At 42.9% G+C, this 26,390-nt stretch overlaps 1 protein-coding gene across 2 annotated transcripts in view; it reads left to right on the plus strand.

Moving 5' to 3' along the window:
- The window catches only part of LOC102305752 (whirlin), a 58,445-nt gene extending 35,209 nt beyond the window's left edge, over nucleotides 1-23,236 (plus strand). The window contains exons 4-11 of one of the 2 annotated variants that reach the window (XM_005942928.2): nucleotides 507-781; nucleotides 2,297-2,333; nucleotides 11,273-11,458; nucleotides 11,562-11,753; nucleotides 12,912-13,620; nucleotides 15,672-15,847; nucleotides 16,690-16,821; nucleotides 20,468-23,236. In XM_005942928.2, coding sequence (XP_005942990.1) covers nucleotides 507-781; nucleotides 2,297-2,333; nucleotides 11,273-11,458; nucleotides 11,562-11,753; nucleotides 12,912-13,620; nucleotides 15,672-15,847; nucleotides 16,690-16,821; nucleotides 20,468-20,644 — 1,884 coding nt within the window. In that variant the 3' untranslated portion in view covers nucleotides 20,645-23,236. The remainder of the gene's footprint in view (nucleotides 1-506; nucleotides 782-2,296; nucleotides 2,334-11,272; nucleotides 11,459-11,561; nucleotides 11,754-12,911; nucleotides 13,621-15,671; nucleotides 15,848-16,689; nucleotides 16,822-20,467) is intronic. The other variant, XM_005942929.2, reaches the window with a different exon arrangement.
- Nucleotides 23,237-26,390: the final 3,154 nt, after the last annotated feature.

Below are 26,390 nucleotides of genomic sequence, written 5' to 3' on the forward strand. Positions count from 1 at the left end.
AACATTATTTATATCTTATGTACTTTTATTATATAGTTCCTATGTACAGCACTTTGTGTCAGCTGTGGTTGTTTTAAAGTGATTTTAAGGTGATGATGATGAAGAACAGAGAACTTTGTTTCAGATGCCTTTTGCCAAACCTTTTACTGACAGGTGGGCAGATGGCCACCTCTATGAAGACTCCTGAGCGTCCCAGCTTTGTTCCATTTATGGACGTCTGTGAATGCTTCTCTACATGCTTTTTGTTTTTTGAAGAAATCTGCAAGAATTTCAGGCAAATTTCTTCACTTTGTAATTATGGCAAAAATGTTACACACATTATGTTGTGTGTAGAAAATTTGAGGTGAAAAATGAATTACATTTATTTTGGGTTGTAAAATGACAAAATGTGGAACAGGTGAAGCGCTGTGAATACTTCCCAGATGCAGGTGTGTAGGAACTATGTACAGAAGGTGTTATAAGACATAGATAAGCATGTAGTGCATAACCAGAGTTCTCTGTTGCAGGTGGGTGATCAGATATTGGAAGTCAACGGTCAGAGCTTTGTGACCATCTCCCACGATGAGGCGGTTCATATCCTAAAAACAGGGTACAACTTGCTGATGAACGTGAGGGATGTTGCCCGTCTACCTCACGCATGCACAGTGGTGGATGAGCCCAAATGTATCAGCAGTCGGGGAATAATCGAGTCCAGTGCGCCTGCTAACCCCAGTTCTGTCCCCAACACCACTATCAGCAGTGGCATCCATGGTAGTGGCAGTTCCAGTAACTGTTGTACAAGGTAAGTATATGAGAGCGATTGAGAATGATTATTAGAAATGTGAATACTTGTCGCTGTGTGGAATTAGAGTGTTTTTAATTGATAACCAGTTTGTTCTTATTTCATCATCTGAATAGTTCCTTTTAATTGTACTGAGCGCTGGTTTGTGTTAGCGTGTTTGTTTATCCACCTCGAGGAAGCAGCAGCCAAAACACTTCTTCTGTTGATACATTTATTTACAAGGCCTTGACTGATTATAAAGCGTCATGTACGTGGATCCCGTTTGTTCAGAAAACCACATGCTGTAAAACAGCTGCAGTCAAGCGAGTACCCTGCTCAGCAGAATACAAAGTTTTATATGAGAATGTGCGTCTGTCTGATTTGTTCAAACTGATGAGGAGAAAGCGTACTTTACACTTAATTCTCCCTTCACTGGTCCCAACCCAGCCTAATGTTGTTGTAGTGACCATGAAGGCAACCCTGGCTGAGATGCTGCATATTATTTTGTCTCACGTGGTCCTCATTACCCACCGTATCATAGGACTTAATGCCCCTCCACCTTGAAGCTTCTACACTATCGCCATTTCTAATTAAACTGACAACTAACTTCTTAAGCTGTTATTCACTGTAATGCCTAATATTAGTAACATCACAACCTGCTCCCAGCAGGTAACTACTGTAAACTCTATACAATGTTAAAAATCATGAATGAGCCTTGAGAAATGGAAAGGTTGATTTACCCTTGAAAGTATATATTCCAGCTATGGCGGTGCCACAAACCATACTCCTAATGCCAGGCCCAGGTTTACACGACTGTGGCAAAGTCATGTAACCCTACAAAACTGGATACACACAACATTTGTATGTATCCAGTATAAAATCTTTGCCAAATCAGACATGAGGTGAGATTTCCTAACAGATCAGTCAGATGGAAACTGTGCTGCTGATGGCTGAAGACACAGGAACAGGGTGCACGCAGCTAGAAAGAAGAAAAGGCAGAAGTGTGGAGGTGATTGTGGGGACTTTTTACCCAATTAACTTGAGTAATTGGGCTTTTTTGTACCAATGGCTAATACTTTTCATGCAATAGTAATATGTCACAGTTTGAACATTATGTGTAAAAACATTTAAAAACGTGTTTTACATGTTCTGATGGGGTTAGATTTGCAAATCATTGCATATTTACATTTTCCACAGTGTTCCAATTTTTATGAATTTGGGTGGTAATAGATGTGACGAGACATTTTTAGTTCATATGTGGTTAACATATGGAAGTGCATGTAACCCAAACCACAAACCAACCTGAGCTCTCACTATAGTTCTTCATGGGAAACACATGAGGAAGTGCACCGTCACGACAGAGAAGATTACGGAGACTCTCAGCTCGTCACTTCATGATGATGTTGTTGACGTTGTGGTTTTTAACAAGTTGACTGTGTTGGTCTCAGTCCAATTATAAGCATAACTAATCATTTGTGTGTTTACTTTTTAAATATGCTAAGCATTGTTTGTTGTTTGTTGTGTTCTTTCTTGCAGACCATCTTCAGCCAGAGCTACACCTGTATTAGGAAAGGTAAGAATGGCAGCTTTGCATTACTGCCTATTGTAAACACGGTCTACCTGAAATTGTACACTGCTTCACTGAAGCATTGCGTACGCATACATCCTATTTCTCCATCCAAACAAGGAAAACGGCACACTGGAAATGCTACCGAAATTTCAAGATGTCCCAGCCAGAAGTAGAAAGATCACAACAATGTTTTTCATATTCTCTAATGTCTTTTGTTTCACTCATTTATGAATCTGTAAAATTATTTTACTGCTAAAGTGGTTAAATGAACATGAACTGTAGAAAACCTGTCTTAAATTAAAAACAAACAAACTGCAGAATAAAGCCAGGCCAAATAGAACAAATACAACTGAGCTTGTATAATTTCATAATTGAAGCTCTGATTCATCCCGAGTTGAGTGTGACAGTCGAAGATTTTGCTGGAACTTCCTGGACACACCAACCAGGGTTTGTTGGAGCAGTCTTGCTGTTCTGTTCACTGGTCTCATCAGGAAGTTTGATCTCAGGCTCGTCTTTCCAGAACATGTTATTGATTATATTATCATCTCGCAGTTTAGTGGTGTGAAGCAGTGTGCTTCACTCACTGAAACTGAGTCCCTACTGTATTAACCGGAGCTGCTTTGCCATTGCCAATATGGCTGCGTCTAACCGTCACTCGATTTCAAACAAGTCATTTCATCCATTCTTCAGGAACTCTTTAGAAATTCCTTCACTTCCTGACACCTGGCAGAGCCCCCATTGCACAATGAAGAGGTCCAAGTCAGAGCCACCAAGTGCCCATGGGAGGGGGGACAACAACTAGTCGGGAGCAGCATAGAGGGAGTCCCCCCCTACTCAATAACAGTGTCCTAGAGGGACCAAGGCTCAATGAGCTCCAGATGCAGAATCAGAATCGAATTTATTGGCTGGTTCTTGAGAGGTGCAGGTCCTGGATGGAGGGCAGGGGGGCGCCTATATTCTTTTCTGCTGCCCGTACAGTCCACTGCAGTCTGCTCCTGGCCTGTTCACTGGCTGCTCCATACCAGACTGTGATGGAGGAGCACAGGACAGACTCAATGACTGCAGTGCAGAACTGGATCAGCAGCTCCTGTGGAAGACTGTACCTCCCCAGTTGTCTCAGGAAGTACATCCTCTGCTGGGTCTTTCTGAGCTGTTGGTCTCCCACTTCAGGTCCTGGGAGATGGTGGTACCCAGGAACTTGAAGATCTCCACAGTCGACACAGGGCTGTCTGATATATTTTGAGAGGGAGCAGTGTTGAGGGATGTCTCCTGAAGTCCACTGTCATCTCTACAGTCTTAAGCATGTTCAGCTCCAGGTTGTGCTGACTGCACCAGAGTACCAGCCGCTCAACTTCCTGTCGATATGCAGACTCCTCACCATCCTCATAGAGTTGTTTTAGTTATGAATGTGAGCCTAATGCTGATGTGGACCATTCCTTCATTAGTTTGTTTTATGTCCTAAGGAAGTGAAATAAAATGCTCCTAAGTTTCATACCATGAAATAGTTATGCAGTGGGCCCATGTATTCAAAACCATTTACTGTTAGATCATCAGTATTACCAAAATGTTTGGAGGTTTCTCTGTTTCATGTTGCTAGTGCTGGTCCATTTGAACCTGAAGCTCCGGCGCATGTGTCAAAAAAACATCACACCACTTCAGAAGCACTGTGGTCTGGTTCATCTAGCCAGATTCACATGATCAGGGACAAAGCTTCATTCAGTATGTGACTGATTCAGTACCTGATTCAATGTTTATAAGGAAGTGAATCATTGGCAGGATTTGTGGTGTAGTGTGAGAAAGAGAGGAAGGCCTTGCATGGCTTGTTCTTGGGGAGGGGTTTAAGCTTTACAAGCAGAGTTAATGCTGAGTTCAAGGTGGTGCTGTAAGACTAAAGGCTGGGTAGCATCCCACTAGGCATGAGCCTAGCGTTTGGACCTGCTTTAAGTTTGGTTGTACAAGTTTCGTTTTTGTTGTTCGTACCCCCAGCTTGGCTTGTTTTGTAAATAAATGGCACATTGGGTGAAGAGAATCCCTGCCTCCAAGTGTGCTTCCTCCACAGCGTCTGCGGCCCCCCTAGGGTCCCTTGTTATTTTCAGTGTACATTATCCAGTTAAGTCACATTATGAGTAGTTTTAAAACCATTTCTTTCTTTCTTTCGATCAGTCCTTGACTTCAAGTTCCAGCCAGCTTTTGATTTTTTTCATTTAAGAAATATAACTCAAGAGCATCATCTCAAATAGTGAACTTAGTGCATTACTTTAATCCAACTAGGAGGAAATCAGGGCATTATTTTCATATTGTCTGTCTGTAGGAGCTGCAAATCCCTCAATCTGTTCAAAATGCTGCTACAACATTTTAATCCATTCATACATTTTCTCATCTCATGTCATTGTTAAAGCATCTGCACTGCCTCCCAGTGAGGTTTAAGTTACAATTCACAAGTTAAAAAACCACTTAAAATTAGTGTATGTAAGACATGTTTGGAGTTTCTTTGTTTAAAATGGTTTATGTGGGTTCAATTTGATCTTGTATTAGCACATCACGAAGTGTACGGCACGGTCCAACTAAAATAAACAGCCATAGAAGGCCCTGACATTTAACTTTTACCCAAGAAAAACATTCTTTACTCTTAGGTTTGTATAGGTTGTCACACCCTTGAAATAATATTGGCACAACATATTTTACCAAGCGAGATATGATCAGTACTTCTTTTAGTTGCATCCTTTAGAGGTTGCCACAGTGGATCATCTTCCTCCATCTCACGCTTTTCTGTCTTCCTTCACTGAAACCATGAACTTCCACTCTAACCTGCCACTTCACCTTTCTTGTGTATTGTCCATTGCTTTGAATACTCCTTCCATCCTCACCTTTCTGTCTCCCTCTTTCCACACACATGTAATCTGTCCACAGACTTTCATTCCTCTTATCTTCATTTTATACCTCCAATACTCCTCCCTACTCTCGTCACAGATCACAATGTCGTCTGGAAACATCACAGTGCATGGAGACTCCAACCTGACCTTAACTGTCGGTCTGCCCATCCCCGTTGCAAACAAGACAGGGCTCCGAGCTGATGGTGTAATCCTACCCACACCTCAAACCCATCTGTCCCTCTTTCTGCACACTTCACCACTGTCTTCATATTCTCATGTTCCTAGATCCACACTTAACATAAGCGTCTTGCACCATCCTCACCCGAACTGTATGTAGTGCTAAGTCGTGACTTATGGTAGATATTGGTCACTTGTATGACTTCATCTAATAGGAAATGACACTGATCATCACGCTAATTATCTTTGTTTTCATCACCTATTCGATTTTTACCCCTCAGCCGTAAAAGGCTGTTGGGGTGGACACCTACATTGTGAACGCAGTAACTCAAGGAGATTCAAATTGGTACCATAATTATATCTACTAAAAATCTTGGATAAGTTTGACTCTCATTTACCTCAATCTCAAAGTCAGAGGCCGAGTTTTCTGAAATTCTTGTGAATGCAGAGAGGAAGTCAATCAGGGTGCAGATACTGAAAAGTTCAAATCTCAGTGACTTCGACCTGAAGTCTGTCTGCATATAGATTCAATTTGTTAAAATTACAATTTCCCCAAAATCAATTTTTGAATTATAAGCAAATTACTGATATAATTTATATTTACCCAAATCACAATTGTCACGATTAGAACATTACAATTACTGAGACAAAGAAACATCTGATAGGGAACTTCCATATCATTTTTGAACATTTGTTCTATCGCTGATGTATTTTTTATTATAGATCATGAAGTTATATTTTTGAAAATTGATAGTGGCCTAATTCAGCTGAAACCATTTGAAAATCAATTACACAGCCTCTGGAGTCGGCAGAAATCCCTTCCTTTGCCTTCTTGGGTGAGTCGGATTAAACTTGGGGTTTCCTAACTCAACTCCACCAGACCTATTATTAAAACTGAGCTCACCTGCCGCTCAACGAGCATAAGAGAAGAATCGTGGTAGGTGAGTGTTTGTATTGTGGAGAGATGCAACACTTTATGGACACTTGTTATGGCAACCAGGCTTGCAAGTTGAAGTAGGAACCCTGATAGAATTTACTAGTGAATCCTGACTTCCAGATTTGATGACTTCCAAGAATTGTGGTGATTATAAATCAGTTTCTCTCGTAGCTGTAGTGGACTCTGGATCTAAAATAACTCAGTCCAAACACAAAAACAGCAGTTGAGGAGGCCAAGGTGACTGCGCCGAAACAGTTATGAGGGCCGACCACATGGGAAGCAGTGGCAGCACAGGAAAAACAGGGCTGGAGGTTGATCGTGTAGGAAGCAGCGGCGACGAATGAGTTCAGGAGGATGTTTGGCCAACAGATCTGGAGGGCGACAGTGGTGAAGAAGGGCTGTTGTTGGTGGGGTTTGGTGGATGTATGAGGACATGCAGGCCGTGGACAGTCAGGACGTGAACGGGCAGGCCGTGCGGTTGCGACCTCTGGCATAGAGGACCAAATGGTGGTGTGGTAGCCGCAGGCGCTTGAGCAGGTGTCTGAGCAGGTGGCAGCATGGCAGCCGCAGACAGTTGAGCTTGAAAATCCCAAAAAGAGAGTGAAGCACTGCAGCAGAGTAAGCCCGCAGAATTCAGCCACACAATCCTTATTCTCCTGCCACGCACTCCTCCTGCGGGGCCAGAGAGCTGGAGACCTCGGGACTTGTTGCCAGTGAAAGAGAAAACAAAGGAACAGCTGTAGCACTCCCAGTTTGGACGTGTGAAGGCCCTCACAGAGACAAACGTCTGAAACCGCACGCTGCAGATTCCATGCAGAGTCTGCTGGCTCCATTCTGGTCAGTTTGTACTGTCATGATCTGCCATGGTAGACTGCGTGGAGGTTGTGTTGTGCGTACCCAAATGCAGACGAACGAGGTGGAGCTAAACTTTAAAGAAAAGTGAGCCTTTATTCCTTTATATGTTGCTGGTTGTTCAGGCTGTGCAGGCCTCTGCTTCTCCCTCGGCAACGCGCTGATCAAGCGTCACACCTCAGCCCTGTGAGGTTTGCTTAGACACTTAAGATCCTTAAACCGAGGATCCAGAGCTGTCGCAACCCTGAGCCATACGATGTTACTTTTTTCCTTGCTCTTCTTCATTTTTGCTTTGAAGGTCTCCTCGAGTTTAACCATGTAAGCTGGGCGCACACTGTGCGATTTTTGGCCCATTTTGAGCTTCTCACACTGCTCACGCGTAAACACATAAACGTCGGTGAAAAAGACGGAGCAGCACGGCTGTGCAGCGTGTGATCTGGACACAAGCGATGGAGGCACAACTTGTAGAACTTTGGAAAGCTCATCCGAGCCTTTTCGATGTGGCCTCACAAAATTATCACGACCACAACAACCGTGAAAATAGTTGGATTTACACTGCTGCTCAATCACAGCTGCCTGATCATGTTTTTCATTAGCAATTTAGCAAAGTTGATGGTGGTGGTGTGTCTGTGTGAGTGAAAGACTAAGAGGGAGAGTGAGCGACAGATTACCTTCATTTTTATGGACACACAGTGTGAGCACTCGGGTTGCATCAGGGCATCGTGACCTACGAACTTCTAACCCCTGCGAGTCAATCGTACAGTTTGAGCAGAAGCTGAATAACGCGGCTGAAAAAATTGCAGTGTTTGCCCAGCTTAAGCTGGGTCATCCTCAGAGACCTCCATCACTCGCGACAGGTGACACAAAGTTGGCAGCACCACTGAGCAGGAGACAAACTTCTCCCCTCCCAAAAGTTCAGTTATATACCAGCAGTTATAGAGAAATAGACTTCATTAAGAATTTGCTACATTCACTCACATAAGGTTAAAATGCTTTATATACACACACACACACGCACGCACACGCACGCACGTACGCACGCACGCACACACACACACACACACACACACACACACACACACTTTCCTATGTCAGAAGTGGTAAGAGTAAGTATTAATAAGTTACCTGTTCCAGCACAGTGTCCAGCTTCCTCAGTTTCTCCAGTTCAGCTGCTGTTGGTATTGTAACATTGGCTGGATGTAGTGCCAGTGCATCTCTCAGTGGTTTTTGATTTTTAAAACATGCCTGATCATCTCCAGGGTACTGTTTAGAGCCTTTGTGTGACTCTTGAGTGACTCTTTCTTATGAAAATGTGCAATTTGCTGTTTTTCAAGTTCCAGTACGTTTGGTGGGCTATGCTTGAAATGGCCTTTGACCTTTCTGCATTTTGTCAGTGTGCTGTTAAATGGACTGTTCTGTAGAGAAACTGTGATGGCTCGATGGAGGCTGTGTGTGATGCAAGGCATGTGCTCAAACGGCAGCTGCCTGCCGCTGCGACCATGTTGCGTGCACTGTCAGTGGTCAGCGTGCTGACCTTATGTTCAATTCCCCACTGTCTAGCTAGCTGCATAAAGTGCTCAGCGCACGTGTCAGTGAAGTGCCTCTCCTCCATCTTCATAACAGTCAAAGCATGCAACTGAAGTTCCCTCTGTGGTGAAAAATAATGCGCTGTTACCCCAAGGTAACTGTGAATATCTAGAGAAGTCCAATGGCCTCCGGTGAGTGCAACCGTGTTGGTCTGCCCCAAAGCCTCCTCGACTTTCTCATCTTCATACAAGTTGTGTATCTTGGTTACAGTGGTAGCTATTGAAGGCAATTCATGCGTGGATTTGTTGGATGCTATGCGAATTATTTCAAGTAGCCCCTCCTCCTCCACAATGTTAATCGGCCTGCAAGCTGTAGCCACCCATTTTGCTGTGGCTGTTGAAAGTTTGTTAGCTGTAGAATTGTCCAGACATCTCCTCTGAAAGCTGTCCAGCGTGGTGTGCCTTTGGCGAGAGGGAGGAGGGCTCTCTGCGTTAGCTGTGTGCTTGGCTAGCAAGCGGTATTTGAGACTGGACGTACTGCGGTGATAACACAGTTCACATCAACAGCAAATGCAAATTACTTTGGTCTTGTCAAGACAACCATATGGCATTGCTTTAAAATTGAACTTGCTGTTCAAAAGACCTTTTTCTTTATCCATTTCTGCTCACATCTACAACTGCTGCATGCGTCGCTTCCTGATTTCCAGAAAAAAAACTGGGCGGGCCAAAGGTCACAGGTAAAAGGTAACTGTGCCAAAGGTCACAGGTAAAAGGTAACTGTGCCAAAGGTCACAGGTAAAAGGTAACTGTGCCAAAGGTCAGAGACCGCAGGTGTGTGAGTGCGTTAATTCCACGTCAAAAAAAAAAAGGTGTTAACATTTTTTTGCACTAACACATTGTTATCCCGTTAACTTTGACAGCCCATATTATATTATATTATATTATATTATATTATATTATATTATATTATATTATATTATATTATATTATATTATGCAAGGTTCAGTTAGCTTTACACAAAAATAAGTGGTAGAAATGGCCTTCAAAGAGTTACGTTTTAGGTGGCTAATCTCAAGATCAAGAGTTCCAGTATTGACTATATTAGAAATGAGCATATCAGAGGGACAGCTCAGTTTCAGTGGTTTGGAGACAGTTAGAGAAGCATACTGACATGATTTGGACATGGAGGAGGAGGAAAGTGGATATGTTGGACAAAGGAATTTGAAAATAGAGTCGCCAGTCAATATTAAAAGAAAAAAGACGTCAGAGGAGGTTCATGGATCTAGTAAAAGAGGGTATGTAGAGGGTTGGTGTAACAGAAAAGATGCTCTGGATAGGGTGAGATGGAAGCAGATAATCTGCTTCCTTTCATATTCTTCTGTCAGCAACCCTAGCTGACAGAAGAATAAGAAGAAAGTGGATAAAAAAAGAGCAAAATACCTTCTCCTATATTTTATTCCCTCTATAAAGGAATGCACTTTTACTCTTTTCACTAATATAGTGTTGTTGTGTATTCTGCCATATTTGCCTTTTGAGAAACCACTTCCATGTCAGCAGCCCTTGGAGGACAATAAGTGCAGGCAGAATCCAGCAATGATTGGGTGCTTCTTTAACCTCCTAGGACCTGGCGTCCACATATGTGGACATCACAATTTGGGTTGTCTAGACCAAAATACAAAATTTTGCTCTACAAGGGCCTGATATTATACTGCTACTGTATTATCGAAAACCCATTTTTAAAAATAAGATAATCTGGTAATTTCTTTTATTTATATTCTTCAGGTCCAGATCAGCCCAAATAGCAAAGAGAAATTAAAAATGCCATGAAAGAGTTCGGGTCTTAGGAGGTTAAGAAATCATTGTAATTATGACCTAATAATGACCTAATATCATCTAAAAGATATTAGGTCATGACAAGTACTGATGACTGGTCACAACAAATCCTTCAATCTATAGAGCCTTGGAAAATAACCCCTGTGAGGCATATGTTGGTATACTGTTGTGCTGTATAAATCAAATCAACTTGAACTGAGGTGAACTGAACTTATCAATCAATTTATTTATAAGCACATTTGGTCAACCTGTGTTGTTCTGTTAAAACCTCCCAATTCTTTCATCTTTGGGCTGAAGGAAGGACAACACTCGGTGTATAATTCTCAATCCACAATCATTTTATTCCACACAATTCTCATTATTCCATACAACACTTTTGCGCAATAACCATCCGGAGGGGAGATGAGCGCGGGAGGGTGTCCGCCTGATCTCGAAGTGTCTGAGCGTTCCTCACATTCTTATAGCTTCAGCCCCCCGTCATAAAACCTAAACATCCACATTCTTTCTCTCTCAGTGAGCCTGAGTTATGACCTTGGCTTCCTGTGCAGTCTGTTCTGTTCTTTTCTAATAAGACAAATAAGGTGATGACTCTCTGAAAACAGTGTTTCTTATAACTCAGCAGTATATGAAGAATTTCCATTGCATGTCACAGTCCTTGTAGTATTAGACACAATGACAACATGTTTCATCTCTCCTATATTTGATTCCATCATTTTTCACTTGTCAAACTATTGCTCCATCCAGCCAGCAGGATACAGAGGTGTGGGCCCACCCAGTGCTCAGGTGTCACTGGAACAGCAGGCCTACATGTTGCTGACAGATCCAGAGAGGCAAACCATGGCCTACTACCTGCAGGAGTACCAAGAAGGACATATAGGAGTAGAGTCTCTGACCATGGCTCTGTTTGAGCTTTTCAATACACATGCAAAGGTACATCGCTACACAGCACCTGACTCCATGTCTGTATAATCCTTTCTTCACTGTACTATAAGCATATCTTATTTTTTTTGTTTTGTCTTCTTCTTTCTGCCAGTTGTCCATGTTGTCTGAGATGAGGAGACTGGTGGCGCCACAGGATCTGGACGTGTATGATAGACTGGTGTTGCAACATGGAAGGGAGTCTCACCAGTCCTGGCGTGGAGGCCTAGAAGTGTGGCAGTCTCAGGGCCACTGTAGCCATATAGCCCCTGTGATCCATGATGCAGAGCAAACCATCCCTGCTATGGTTGGTCCTTTATTTATTTATTTTAAGTACATTGTGTGGTGTAATGCCTTTAATCTTTTGACTTGTCTTGAAGTGAAGTGAAGTAATCGTCATGGTGAAGGGTTTGTGTGTCCCAGGAATCCCCGGGGCTATGTCGATAGGGGGCTTTTGCCCCTCGGTAGGGTCTCTCCCATGGCAAATTGGTCTTGGATGAGGAACCACACAAAGGGTGATTCACTAGACCCTTATGTGCACACAATCAAGGGAACAGTTCACTCTGGCCGAGATAGAATTACCTGGGTACCCCCCTGGAGCCAGGCCTGGGGAGGGTGCCCAAGGAAGAGCACCTGCTGGCTGGGCCTTAGCCAATGGGTCCTGGCCTGGTGTGGCCCAAATAAGGGACATGGGCCAACTTTCCAATAGGCCCACCACCCGCAGGATGCGCCGTAAGGGTTGGGTGCAGTGTGGGCCGGGTGGTGGCCAAGGGCAGAGGCTGGCAATTAGGACATGGAACATCACCTCTCTGGTGGGGAAGGAGCCTGAGCAGGTGCGTGAGGTTGAGAGGTGCCCCAGACCCTTCGGATCAGAGAACAGGTCCTGACTGTCATCTGCGCTTACACAACAAACAACAGCTAAGGTTGTTGCAGTTATTAGGTTTTGGTGGAAATCAGTTGTTCCTTTTTTTAGTTTAGATTTCACTACATAGGTTTGGATATTTTCCCCTTTATAATAAACACCTTCATTTAGAAACTGCAATTTGTGTTTACTTGTGTTATGTTTGTCTACTGTTTCAATTTGTTTGATGATCTGGAGCATTTAAGTGTGACAAACATACAAAAAAAACAGGAAATCAAGAAGGGGGCAAACACTTTTTCACATCACTGCATTTGCTTGTACAAATATCTAACAGTTTATCCGCCTTTACATAATTAACAGTTCTTAAATACATGTTTTTCTGTCTTTACGTTAATCTAACCTTGTTCTGACTCTCTGTACTCAACACGCACCATGTGATGGCTACAGATGTTCTCATTTTATTTTTCTGAAAAAGTCATTAGTCCGTGACAAGCTGTGTTTCTAAATATACAAGATCTAAAATCTTAAAGATAATGATTAAAGAGGCAACATTCACTATTGATGTTGGATTTTTGTATGTCACTGCCTTTTTCTGAATGACAGGATGAAACGCAGGCTTCAAGTGAACCTCTTCCACCCTTCAGAGCTGCTTCTGTCCAGGCTCAAAGAAGACCATTCCCGGAGAAAGAGTTCAATTGCAAGCCTTCAGCCAAAGTGGTGCAGCCCATTTCTTGCCTGCTCGTCACTGGTCCCACCCATTTACTCCAGGACTGTCCCCACAAGCCTATCAAATCCCTTCCCACCAGCCAACACCAGCCAAAACCAGCCTCCCCCCACCATGCATGCCCTGGTCCCACCCACTACACTTCCCTTAATTCCCTTCAACACACCTGCCAGAATTCCTTCCAGCTCTCTGATTCTGAACACCACAATAATCCCCATTTTGATTACCATGTCCACCATCATAGCCAGCCCATTTCAGGTCACCACACCTGCCCAGGTTTCGTGCATTACCGGGACTTGCCCAGCTCTGCTAAACCAGAGGCATCTATCAAGTTCTCTTCTAGATCCAGCTCCTATGAAAAGTCTTCCGTCTTGTCAATGTCTGCATCCTCTTCAAAAGCAGCAACTCCCCTGCCATCCCCTCAACCATCTCACCATCCCTCACCATGTCCGTCCCCGTGCCCCTCTCTCATCACGCCTGCTGCTCCACCCTTCAGCGCTGACCAACGCTGCTCACCTGCTCTCACACAGAAAGTCATTGTAACAGAAATGAACCGGCTATCAGCAGATGCCAGACCACAGCAAAGAGGTAAATGGTGTGTATGTAATACTTTTCTGCTGTATTTGAGCACACAAATGTTCTTAAAGCATGTCTCACTCACCCATTCAGACACACTTTTGTTTAAAAGCTTTTGTCTATGCCCAAGCACTTTTAACCAACATTCTCTGATGGATCCATTGGGGGTAACTTGGAGTTAAGTAGGTACACAGTCTGTGTCTCTGTGTGTTTGTGTTGTTTCTCAGTACAGAGAAACACTCAACTTGTAAGGTAAAATGTATTAGTAATAACCAGAACAACACATGTTTTGTGACTAGAAACATGTAGGCGGTTGCCCTGCTTATATCTTAATGCGTGCTCAATCATCCAGGGGAGGAAATCCCCAAAAGTTGGTTCTGTTCATCTGGACATGTTCAGTGGGAGAAACATTTCATCATCATCCAAGTGACTTCTTCAGTCTCAGCTGACTGCAGGTTTACACAACCTTATAAACAGGACATTTGCACAATGTACCTCTGATCAATGTCCATGAGTCCCATTCACAGAGAGTTGGGGAATGGCTGCAATCACATCATTGTAAGATGGTGACAGATGTACCCTTAGGCCCCTCCTCCATTCAGAGATGGTCTTTCCCTTTTCACGTAAATGGCCTCCTTGACTCCGCCCTCAAACCAGCGCTCCCCCCTGTCCAGGATGTTACATCCTCATCATTGAAAGAGTGTCCACTGGCCTGTAGGTGTGCATAGACTGCAGAGTCCTGGCCTGACGAGGTGGCTCTTCTGTGTTGTGCCGTCCTCTTAGCCAGCGGTTGTTTGGTTTCCCCGATGTATAAATCCTGGCAATCCTCCTGCACTTAACAGCGTACACTATGTTACTCTGTTTGTGTCGGGGACCCGATCCTTGGGGTGGACCAGTTTGTGGCGCAGTGTGTTTTGGGGTTTAAAGGTCACAGACACCCGGTGTTTAGAAAAAATGCGTCTCAGCTGCTCCGATACTCCTGACACGTACGGGATCACTGCAGGTTTTCACTTGGGCAGCGGTTGTCCTTCTCTCCTGGATCAGCTGGAGCTTTCTTTAGGAGCCTTTCCAGCTTTGACAAACGTCCAGCTGGGATAACCACATCTACTCAGGGCCTTCTTGATGTTCTTCTGCATCCCTGGCTGCAAGGTCTTAAATAATCAGGCTCCATCTTATCTTAATGACCTTGTAGTACCATATCACCCTATTAGAGCACATCGCTCTCACGCTGCAGGCCTACTTGTTGTTCCTAGAGTATTTAAAAGTAGAATGGGAGGCGGAGCAATGGTGAGGGAAATTCCACACACACTCCTCTTCTGCCACGCCACACTTGTAATTCACACACACTCACGCGCAGGTAGTCCAGGGATGGGAAACACAAACAAACCAGGGAATCTAGTCATGGAGACAGATGAGAGAATCAACACTAGGAAAGCCACGAAGGAAACACAGGAGATAATTTTACAGCCGGGCAACACTAGGATAGTTGCTTAACGTTCCAGTGACGAGAAACACCGAGCCACCGTCTTGAATGCTGGCCAGGAGAGGCGGGAATAATGAGCCACAAGTGAGCAATCGCCCAGGCTAGAGAGAGCGAGGGGGAAAAACAACAACAAATACCTGTAGCCTGTTTGAGCCAGCCGGGGACACAGGGACCATGACAATTAGGCTTAAGACATTCCTGTTTGATAAAGCACAGAGTTTAGGTTGGATCCGGTGATCCTCAATGCTCCATTAGTTCTGCTGGAACTGGTGTAGGTTACTGGGAGATTCCCATGATGCAGTGAATGTTTCTTCTTCAGTCACCTTTTTCACGCACTGTGTGTTTAGAAACCTCTCTGCATATAAACATTAGTTACTATTAATGTCTGGCTCTCTTCCACGGTGTGTCTTTGTCCTCACCCCAACAATTGTGGCAGATGGCCCCGCCCCTCCCCGAGCTTGGTTCTGCTGGAGGTTTCTTCCTGTGGAGTTTTTCTTTCCCACTGTCGCCAAAGCGCTTTTTTTCTATATAATTAAATTTTAATTAAATTCAGTGTATGCTAGCTAACTCCTCCCCCCAGGGGCCACCCTGTCACAGTTGTCAGACAGCGGCCAGACTCTGAGTGAGGACAGCGGGGTGGATATAGCAGAGGCAGGAGGCTTCAGTAAAGATGGCAGCCCACGACCTAGCAAAACTCACCGGACCCATCTGGAACAGCCAGGATTTCATGCACTTTCTCCAGGGATTGGCAGACAAGTGAGGGTTTTCATTACTAAGCAATCTTTCAGTAGCATATCTTTCAGTGTGTTCAAAACAAGCAAATTAGTGCTGGTGTAAACCCAGTTTTAGTTTGTGATTTCAGAATTCACTGGATCACCTCTTTTGTTGCTTTAATTTCTATTTTAATCGGTCAAGTTTGCAAACTACAACCACAAGTTCTTACCAACAAAATGACAGCAGATATAACGATGTGATTCATTATGGAGTATCCCATGAGATGACATGTCATACTGATATATCACTGTGTGCAAGCCAGTGTTAATTTCATTGACCAAAACATTTCTATCATAGTTTTTGGCAAAAACCTTTTGTTGACAAAAAGAAGATAATAAAAACTATGAAGAGCCGCATTAGCAACAAATACAAATAAGATGAAAATATTCTGGAGAGATGAGAAACAATCAGAGCTTATTTAGTTGTGTTGAAGAAAGGCTTCGGCAAAACTGAAATAGCAGAGGGAGATTAAAGTAATCTCCTTGGTGACCGCTTATATAACGGTCTATGATTGTGATCTTAAGACCTGAAGTTACTTTGTGGGCACCTAAACAAAACTCTTAAAAGCTTTATTGAATTCAAAGGAAATCTTGTTATTAGCATTAGGCTAGAACACGTGAGGAAAAACAAAGGGAACACAGTAACATTAGACTCAGACTCATTGACGTGTAAATAAGGCTCCATCACCTGAAGAAAATGAAATGTTTACTATATTGAGATTTTCAGGTGTTCACCTACAAGCTAGTGGCTAAATTGCATGCAGTAAGATGCTACTTCTTGCTCACAAATACATTTTTCTTAGCTCTCCTTGCTTTGTTTCCCAGCAGTCTCCTTCACCTGTACCAGTGCCTACTGCTGTGCTGGTACGAGTGTTGAAAAATTCAAACACCTTGGGCATCGCAATAGAGGGTGGAGGAAGTACACGCCAACCTTTGCCTCGCATAGTCTCCATTCAGGTAAGAAAGCATTAGAAGGTTTCAAGTAAGTCACTGTTTAAAGTCTTCCAAGCAACAAAATGTACTGAAACTGCAAAAAACAGTAAAACATTAAAAGAAAATCCTCTCTCGCCCTTGTGGGTGATCCATCCTTCAAGCGTGAATTTCAAATGTTGTTCCTGGGATCTGCTGGAGCCCCTCACCTAGCTTGGGAGTCACTGCACCGAGTGCTCCGATTACCACTGGGACCACTGTTACCTCCACCCTCTTATCTTCTCTGAGCCCTTGATGCTTTTCAAGCTTCTTGTGTTCCTTCTTCCTGATGTTGCTCTCATTCGGTATTGCTATGTACCCTCAGAAGATCTAGTAGATGATGTGAATGCAGCACTATGGAAGATATCTACCACCACCATTACTGAGACTAACAAGCTGATCTACAGCATGGCAGCAGCAATCAGTGAGAAGCTTAGCTACAAGTTGAACAAGGAGCAGCACCCTGCATGCAGAAGGAGACTAGAGGCCAAGATCAAGGTAGAACGGGGGGTAGCCAACTATCGGAGCTGCTGAAAGGTGCAACAAAGGAGGTGCCCAAGAAGTGCAGCAAGCTGTCCATAACTGAGGCCTTGGAAACTGCAAAGCAAAGTCTCACAGCCTTGGCCAGCCGCTTGAAGACATACACCAGAAAAATAGAAAGCAGCAGAATAAACCAGCCGTTCTTCACAGAAGCAGCCAAGGTGTACTCTGTGGCAGGTAACAATATGAGAACAGCACCACCAAGGGGTTGGCAACCCTGGGCACGTGTGCCACAGCTGACACGTGAAGGGTTAACTGATGGTACAACCATAGCTGGACTGGCAATCGGGCATACCGGGCATTTGCCCGGTGGGGCGATGTGATTTTTTGTTTTTATGGGCCAATGATTTTTTTTTTGTTTTGGGGGATTTGGGGTTTTTTTGTAGCGGTATAAACAATAAAAGGTGGTGGATTGGGCAGATGCTGGCCGGTGTGTAAAAATAAGTCAGTTGTTTGGTGGTGGCTGTGGCGGAGCTTCCACAGAGGCCAGCGGGTGGATGAGGGAAGGGGAGGCAGGAGGAGAGCCCCGAGGCGGCCGCCGGTCCGAGTGTCAGGTGAACTGAACTTCAGGTAAGAAGTTATGACCTGCAGTCTCTCTGGGTCAGATATAAACCACGTTTAGGTGGAGTTTATTTTCCTTGTGCTGACTTTTTACAGTCAGTTACAATAACTCGTACTGCGTGCTAGCTAGCATGACGGAGTTTCTGTACAGCTGGGTGTGTGCTATGATGTTACTGACAGTGAACATAAGGTTTGTTAGTAGAGTTTCCAACCGTCCCGTAAAAAACGGAATCGTCCTGCATTGAGAGAAAATATTACGCGTTTCGTATTGAGCTGAGAAGAAACACAGTTTGTCCCGGACTTCAGCTACAACTCCAGCTGATTCTGAACACCATTGTGTTCAGAATCAGCTGGAGTTATTCTGTCTTTGCTGCACAGCTGCCTCTTCTTCTCTCATTCTCTCCCCTCCCTCTCCTGTTTCTACTTCAATCATGAAACTGATCAATGATCAGCTGATCGGCTCTCTTGTTTGTTTATCGCTCACTTTGCGCCAGAAAGAGGAAACCAGCGGATGTCGCGCTAAACAACAGCAGCACGTTTAAGCTTGATCAGCTGTTGTTAGAATTTATTTAATATTAATTTCTAGTATCAGCTGATGTTTGCTGGAGCCACAGCTGTAAAGCTGCTGGTCAGGATGGTTTGGATATGTGGTGAGAGGGAAACATGAAGATGAAACCAGGAGATGTCCTTACTGGATCATCAGAGCTGAACAGGTGATGGAGAAACAGGTTTACCTTTTAGGTGACATGAATGAGTTGAAGTTATGAACTGTTTCTGAGAGACAAATAACACCAGGATCCTTTTTTACAGCTGACAGCTGGTAACTGTGCAGGGGCGGGTCTAGCAAAGTGTTGCCAGGGGGGCAGGTAGGGCATTAACAGGGAGAGGGGGGCACAAAGAAATACTTTTCTTTCTTATTCTCATTTAAAATGTCTCGCTTTTAAAAAATAATTATCTGAATCTTACAACCAAAGTTTTTATCTGATGTAAATGTATAGAAATCACACATATACCAACAAGACTGTACATCACTGTCACCACAGCGTCTGTTTTCATTCAAAGGCTTTATGGCTGTAATACCTGGGGGGGCGGTCTCTAGGCCGATGTTCTGTCCCAGTCCAGCCCTGCGCACGACACGCAGTGAATTAATCTGAGAAGGTGCATTCAAAAATAAATGGCCGGGCCAGCGGTGCACATCGCAAATCAGCTCGCATAGACACATTAGTTGTGCCGCTTCTTAATGACGGTATCTTAGCTAACAACCCCAACTACCAGATTCAACTTGTAATTGGCTAAAAATAACTTCGCCTACCGGTGAGAGGGACGTTGCTAGCTGGCAGTTTTTTCAAGCGATGTTGAAATTTCCACATTCAGACACTTCAAATGCTTCAGCAGCTGTTCGCTCAGCGCAGCATCAGCACCGCGGAAATACACGGATACATCCGTAGACTCAGGACAGAATTCACAGTGTGTTTTTGGGACTTTCAGGTGTTTGGACCAATGTTTTCTTTCTGATCAAACCAGAAAGCTTTAATGAGCAGCTGGATTTGTCTGGCATTAACTGGTTGGACACAGAGGACATTGAAATGCAGCTGATTGAACTGAAAAGCTCGACTCTGTGGGGTCAAAGTTTGCAGAACTACGAGGACAGCTGGAATCCACAGCTGTGCGTGTTCATGGAGCTGCATTTTCCATTGACTTCTGAGGAAATGTTAGATGGCACTCATCATCAGAAAGGTTGCCGACCCCTGCTGGAGACGAAGCAATACTGGTAGAGCATATGGGAGAAGGACGCAACCCATAACAGCAATGCTGAGTGACTAGTGGATCTAAGAACAGACCACAGCAACCTCGCTGAACAGGGCCCAGTAATCATCACAGTGGCAGACATCCCAGATGAAGAGTGAAGAGCTGGACAGCAACAAGCCCCGACATGGTTCACCATAGTCACGTTTCATCACTCACCCAGGTGACTTCTTCAGTCTCAGCTGACTGCAGGTTTCCCCAATCTTATAAACAAACTTTTCACTGGCAAGTAATGTCCCGTCACAGCAGAATGGAATTCCAGCAGTGATAGGAATGAGCGCAGGAAACCCTGGCGTCTAGATGCAGGTGGTGGAGATCAAGATGGAGGCTTGAATGGAGCCTGAGTTATATGGGAGCGACATCTTCAAGGTAGACGAACAGATGAACAGTGAGATTTAAAGTGTGCAGAGTGGAGGCTGAAGAAGGCTGAAAGATGATTTGACTGGACCAGTGATGTCAGCAACGAGTTTGAAAGCATGGGAAAATGTGACGCATGAATTAGTCACCAGACACGAGGGAAGCAGGTAGATGTGTGATTACACATCTGCCTTATTGAACTAATCATAAACTTTTATTTATATTTTAAATTCAGTCCAAGTGTGTTTCAAGCTGTAGTTGCCTTGGACTGTACTGTAACTTCAAGAACAACAAACTGTTCTGTCCATGAGTGCCTTAATCCTGCTAACATTATTGTCTTTCTATTCTTCTCTCATGTTCCCGCTGACAGAAAGGAGGCTCGGCTCATAACTGCGGCCAGCTGAAAACTGGCCAGGTCATTCTGGAGGTTGATGGCATCCCCTTGCAAGGCCGGGAACACAAAGATGCTGCCAGGATCATCGCTGAAGCCTTCAAGACAAAAGAAAAGGGACACATTGACTTCCTGGTAGTTGAGCCAGGGCTCTAGTATTGGAACTTTGCACTTTATGCAGCTTGGTTTAAGAAAACACTGTTTTACGTGAAAGATGCTAAACTCCATATGGTGTTGTCCTATAATCAAGGCTCATATTTTATTTTCAGGGAAAGGATTATTGGACTGATGTATCAGGTACTTGTTGATTGCACTCTACAGAAATTTGCACAATTTAAAGTAGGTAGTATGATAACAATTGTTATAAATACCTGTGCTATTTGCAGTTGTTTAGTTTTTTTCATTTTATTTGTTTCACTAGAAGAGCTATTAGCACTAATTGATGCTACAGCAAGTAATACTGACAACAGCCAATCATGCCAAAGTGAGTGAACCTGGTCTTTGTATGCTTTTCATTGTTTAGAGAATCCAGAGAAACAGAACTGTTTACAGTCTCTTATGGCAAAGAGCAACAGTATTATTGCACTTACCAACTTAGCATGTAGAACTTCAATACAAGCACACAGTTAGGTCAGATTAATTGCTTAATTAGAAGATCCATTATATGGACTAAAATGTTGGGCCACCTACACACTTTATCTTCAGTAGCTTTTAATACATCTCATTCCACAGTTATAGGCATTGATATGGAGTCGGTCTGTCCTTTGAGCTTCCACAGCTTCCACGTTTCTGGGAAACCTCTCTGCAAGGTTTTTCACGTGTCTGTGTGAAGTTTTGCCCATTCGTCTAGAATAGCAAACCTGAGATCAGCCACTGATGGTGGAAGAGAGGACCTGTGTCACAATCTCCATTCTAGTTCACCCCAACAGTGTTTGATGGGGTTGAGGTTGGGGTTCTGTGCACCAACCAACCATGCATTTCTGTACTTGCATTATGGTAAATGGTGAATGAACTGATTCCTATATAGCGAGCTGTTGTTTAGTGAGTGAAAGCTTACTGAGCTGTCAGTCAGACTAGAAAAATGCTTCAGTCCATTTTGGTCCATTTTAATTGCTTCTAAGATTGCCAGTAATAAACATAATGAGTACCACGTGATCACAACTGGCAGGATTTAGTGATAAAAGCCAATTTACAATTAAAGATGACCAAGCAACTCAAGCAGACTAATAAGTAATAAGTGTGTTTTTTCTTTTTTTAGTGACACTAGTTTTACAGTATTTAATAGCTCCACACAAATACAAATGGAATACTATCTTGTACATATTACATGAATAACTAAAACAGTTTAATTCTAATAAATATTATAATAACAACACTTTATTATATTATTATAATCCTACTCCACCTTTAACTCTTTTTTTTCACCCAGCTGTATATGTTTGTGCCATCCTCACCATGAAACCATGTCCAAACACATATACTGTAGATATCAGTGCGAGTCTGACATGAATCACCATATATGATTATGATATTCATGTTTATACAGAAAGCAGTTTGACCAACTACTTACTGAATGGAGGAACTCACAGTTTGCCCATACAGCTGTTGCTGAAAATCATCTAAAAATGATATAAAATCACTGGACATCATCATCAACAGTGAACTGCATCACTCCTAATTAGAGTTTACATGGATTTATTGCAAAACTGTTGAAATAAAGTGCTTTGGCTTTACTGGGGATACTAACAAAGTTGATTAATATTTATAAAAGATAAAATCATCCCTGTTCTTATCATTGATAAATACTATGAAATATTGAATGATTGTATAATGAAATAGCTACAGAAAAGAGTGATGCTTCTGAAAAAGTAAAAATCATTTCAATGTCTTAGTCTTAAAATGGTTGTGAAAGTTTTCAATCATTCATCAGTTGAAGGGACTGACTGACTCATGTTTTGACATATATGGTGAAGCTTTCGATTGTTGCTGTCTTTTGTTGAGTCTGTGAGTTGCAGAGAAAACTGCAATATGAGTAATTTTTCTGCTTTGAGAATTGTACCAAAATGATTGAGTCCATAAATGTCTGGGAACGTAGGAAACTAGTTGTTGGACTTTTGGGAGAGAAAACCTGTTCAGGCAGCCGATACACAGACGTCTTTTATTATAAAGCCTTGCTGTTTTAATAGACACAGCGTGCCACTTAGCATTGTGTTGCTGAAACATGTACGCCCTTCCATAACAAAAGGTCAGTGGCAGCTTGTCTTGCACACTCATCTCCCATCAGTCTACCATCAAAGACCGGAGGTTTATCCACAATGTGCATGCACAAACAACCAGAAAAAGCCTTCTCAGCTTGACAGGTTCCAGTGTTTGTTAAGGAGACACTTACACACCTGTGAAATCAAGAAACACTTTATTTTAAAAATGGGATCCAAGGCAAGAGCAGCTTTCAGCAACAACAGCCAGTCTCAGCTAGAAAATGGTAGTAATGTGAACAATGGAAGCAAACAGACAAGAAGCAGTTGTGAAACATGAAAGGTTTTGCTTTCACTTTGGTACATGCTTAATGGATGCCTTCAGATCTGGTCTGGTCCTGATGGAAAACCATTGTTTTAAAGATTGAAAAATATGGGTTTTTGAGATTTGCACATCTTTGCAAAATCATGACCTAATTTTAAAACTTGCCAGACACAAAATGACTTTATGTTATGTCCTGAGCTAATAAAAAAATAAACCGGAAAGAGTTAAGAAAAGGTAACTCGTAGATTCTTCAAACAAGCACCACATATCCCAGTTGTTCTCTTGGCTTGGTTTGGTTTTGCTGCCGTCACAGATGTCATGAAAGTGTGTGTGTGTGTGTGTGTGTGTGTGTGTGTGTGTGTGTGTGTGTGTGTGTGTGTTGAAACCAAAATGAACTGAGAGCAAACTGTGTCTCAGTTCAAGTATATTGACTTTATACTGTTTTTAAAGACATTTTACACAGTGTTCAACCTTTGTAGAAAAAGGTGATTGTGGCTGATTTTCCTGTAAAAGATCTGCTGTTTCCTATTGTTACTTGACCTTAGGGGAGGAGGAGTGCTTGACATGAAAATGTCCATATCATTATTATTATTATTATTATTATTATTATTATTATTATTATTGCCAAAGGTGAGAAAAGAGGATAAATGGCCTATACAGTTGTGGCATTCAGACAGCACTCAAATAGGAAAGCTTTCATATTGGTTACATTCTTACCTTTTATAGTCTCTTAGTTGCAAAAATGATTCAACCAATTGATTGATGATTCAACAGGAACTTCCAGTTTTTATAAATTTAGCTGACACTAACAATACACCGTAGTTGGTATAGTTTTGGTGCAGTGGTTGTAAACCTCTGTTGTAGAAAAAAGTAGAGGACTCAGTCAGATCTGGGACTTTGCTATGTTCTATTTAAAGTGTTTATTAATTCCATAAGACATGGTGGTCTTGGCCAGTGCTATTTATTATGGCTTTATTGTATTTTTGTAATCTTATAATCCCATCACAGTAGTATAGTGATAAGATCTGCTGCGAGTGTAGGGTTTGAATGTCTGGATTTATCAATGAAGTGTTGATTAGAATACTGTGCAATTTGAATAACGTATAAAAATCGTGTTTTTGTTTGCTTGTTTTTAATCATGAGCGCAAACTATTCAGACAACATATACATATATATGTGTATATGTTGTCTGAAAAGACTTCACATATGTTTATAAAGGTGTATATGGAGTAAGTGATGAAAGGATAAAGGACTTATATACACAATTATGTAATTACTTTGTGGCTGATGTAACTGCTAACATCCCTTCTAAGTTTTCTTGCCCTTGTCCAATCACAGCTGTTACACCATCAATAACTATTTAAAACAATTCACTTGTTTTTGTCTTTAAGGGATCTCGCAGTATTCTTTGTGAAAATGATTGAAATACTCTTAAATTATCTTGAAGACTTAATAAATAAGCACTGTAATAAAACATACACCCTATTTACTTAATAAAATTAAGGTAACAGATTAAAAGCTGTCATGGTCCTGGTTTATGTTCTACTTGGTGTCTCTTGACCTCAGTCTTCCATAGTCACATCTCTGCATCTTCCAGCCTTCCCAGTCATGTACCCATGTCTGTCTGTGTTCTCCCCAGCTCCTGTGTCAAGCCCATGCATCTTGGTCTTTGTCTCTGTGTTTGTACTTCCTGTTTTATTCTGATAGTCTATTTCATGTGTGTTATGTTCAGTTTTCTGATTAGTGTCAGCTACGTTTCCCTCTGCTCTGTCACGCTCTCCCTGATTGTAGGTGGTGTCTCTGTTTGTCTGTTTTCCTTCACATCAGTGAGTCACTTTACTTACTTACTTACTTTAAAACTAAATATGTTCTCTAAAACAGTGGACAGACCCACAGACCCATGACGCCCTTACCCAGTTAGCTAGCAGCGAATGACCAGCACACTTCAATGCTTAGTGCCTAGTGGGTCTAAGAGCAGCCATCACATCACAATCATCACAACAGCAGACATTTGGGACAATTAGCCAGGAAATGGCCGGAGGACCCACAATAAAATCACTCAAATGCGTGAAAATGTTCACGTGTCTCGCGAGTGAGCCAGGAGCGGCCAATCTGCATGGGTTCTGGTGTGACTGAGAACCAACTGAGTGGATAAATAAGCTTTGGCCCACGTCAATGCCCTCCCCCTCAACTTGCCCACCAGGTAAGATAATTTTGCGTCATTGCTGGGAAATGAGCGTGGAGAAAAAACCAAGAAAGAAAAACCCATAGCGACTCTGTGGAATTGGATAACTGAGGGGGATCAAGACGGGAGGGACAATGGTGCGGAAGGAATGGCATTAGGGACAGAAACGGGTTGAAGGCTTTGTTATGAAGTGAGAATTTTCTCTTGACCATCGCATCATTAGAAACTGAATAGACTGTTCATGGGCGCCCAGTACAGAATCCTGTTTTGAGATGGCTGCTCGGGCTGGATCTAGATCTGGGTGCATTCATTCAAGTTCGCACTGTCAATGGTAGGCCTGCAAGCCTGTTCTTAAATTCAACAAGACTTTATTACAGAACACAATAAGAGTCACGGGGGATAAGGTTGATGGGATACTCAAGTGTGGAGCTACACACTTAGGGGAAGCGTGTGGTGCGTGAGGTTCAAGCGTGGTTTTCTGAAACAGAGGGAGAGGACTGTTAGTGGTGGCACTGGAAATAGGAGACGAAAGAGAGTCTTAATAATCTGATCTGCTACAGCTTAGTGTTGCTTCTGTTTTGAAATCTAGATCCTTGGTCACTGAAGCTGTCCTCCAGAGAAAGCTCTTCTGTAACTGACTGTCTATTCAACACAAAGCTGTGTAGACAGATGTTTGAATCAGCAAGTGAGTTCTTTGTTCACTGCAAGTGGTCAGCTGCATCATCTTTAGATGGTACAGACACGAAACCATCATCCACAAAGTTAACTGTATCAACACCATGCCTCTGTGCTGCTTCTCTGATGGCTCATCGTAGGCTGGAGGCTGCACGGCAGGAGACAGCCAAAAGTGCCACTGACGTCACTATCCTTGTGCCAGAAGAAGTGGAGAAAGTTGACAGTGGGACCTGTGCGTGGCAACCATTTGTTTCTTGGTATCTCAGCAGCAAATTCTTCTGTGTTTTGGTCGGAGAAACCAAACAGCTTAATCTGAGTAGACACAAGCTGCTCCTGATTGGGGAATTCAAATTCAGCAGATTCAGACCAATGACTGTATAAAACAGAGGTTCCCAAAGTGTGGGGCCCGCCCGCTAGGGGGAGCGCAGAGCCATTGCGCGGTATGAAAAGAAAAAAAAAGAACGCTTAGACACCACTAGCATAACGGACATGTTTTTGACGGGGCTCCCACACAAACGCAAA

Source organism: Haplochromis burtoni, unplaced genomic scaffold (assembly GCF_018398535.1).
Source record: "Haplochromis burtoni strain Fernald_Lab_line unplaced genomic scaffold, NCSU_Asbu1 Contig_341, whole genome shotgun sequence".
Taxonomy (NCBI): domain Eukaryota; kingdom Metazoa; phylum Chordata; class Actinopteri; order Cichliformes; family Cichlidae; genus Haplochromis; species Haplochromis burtoni.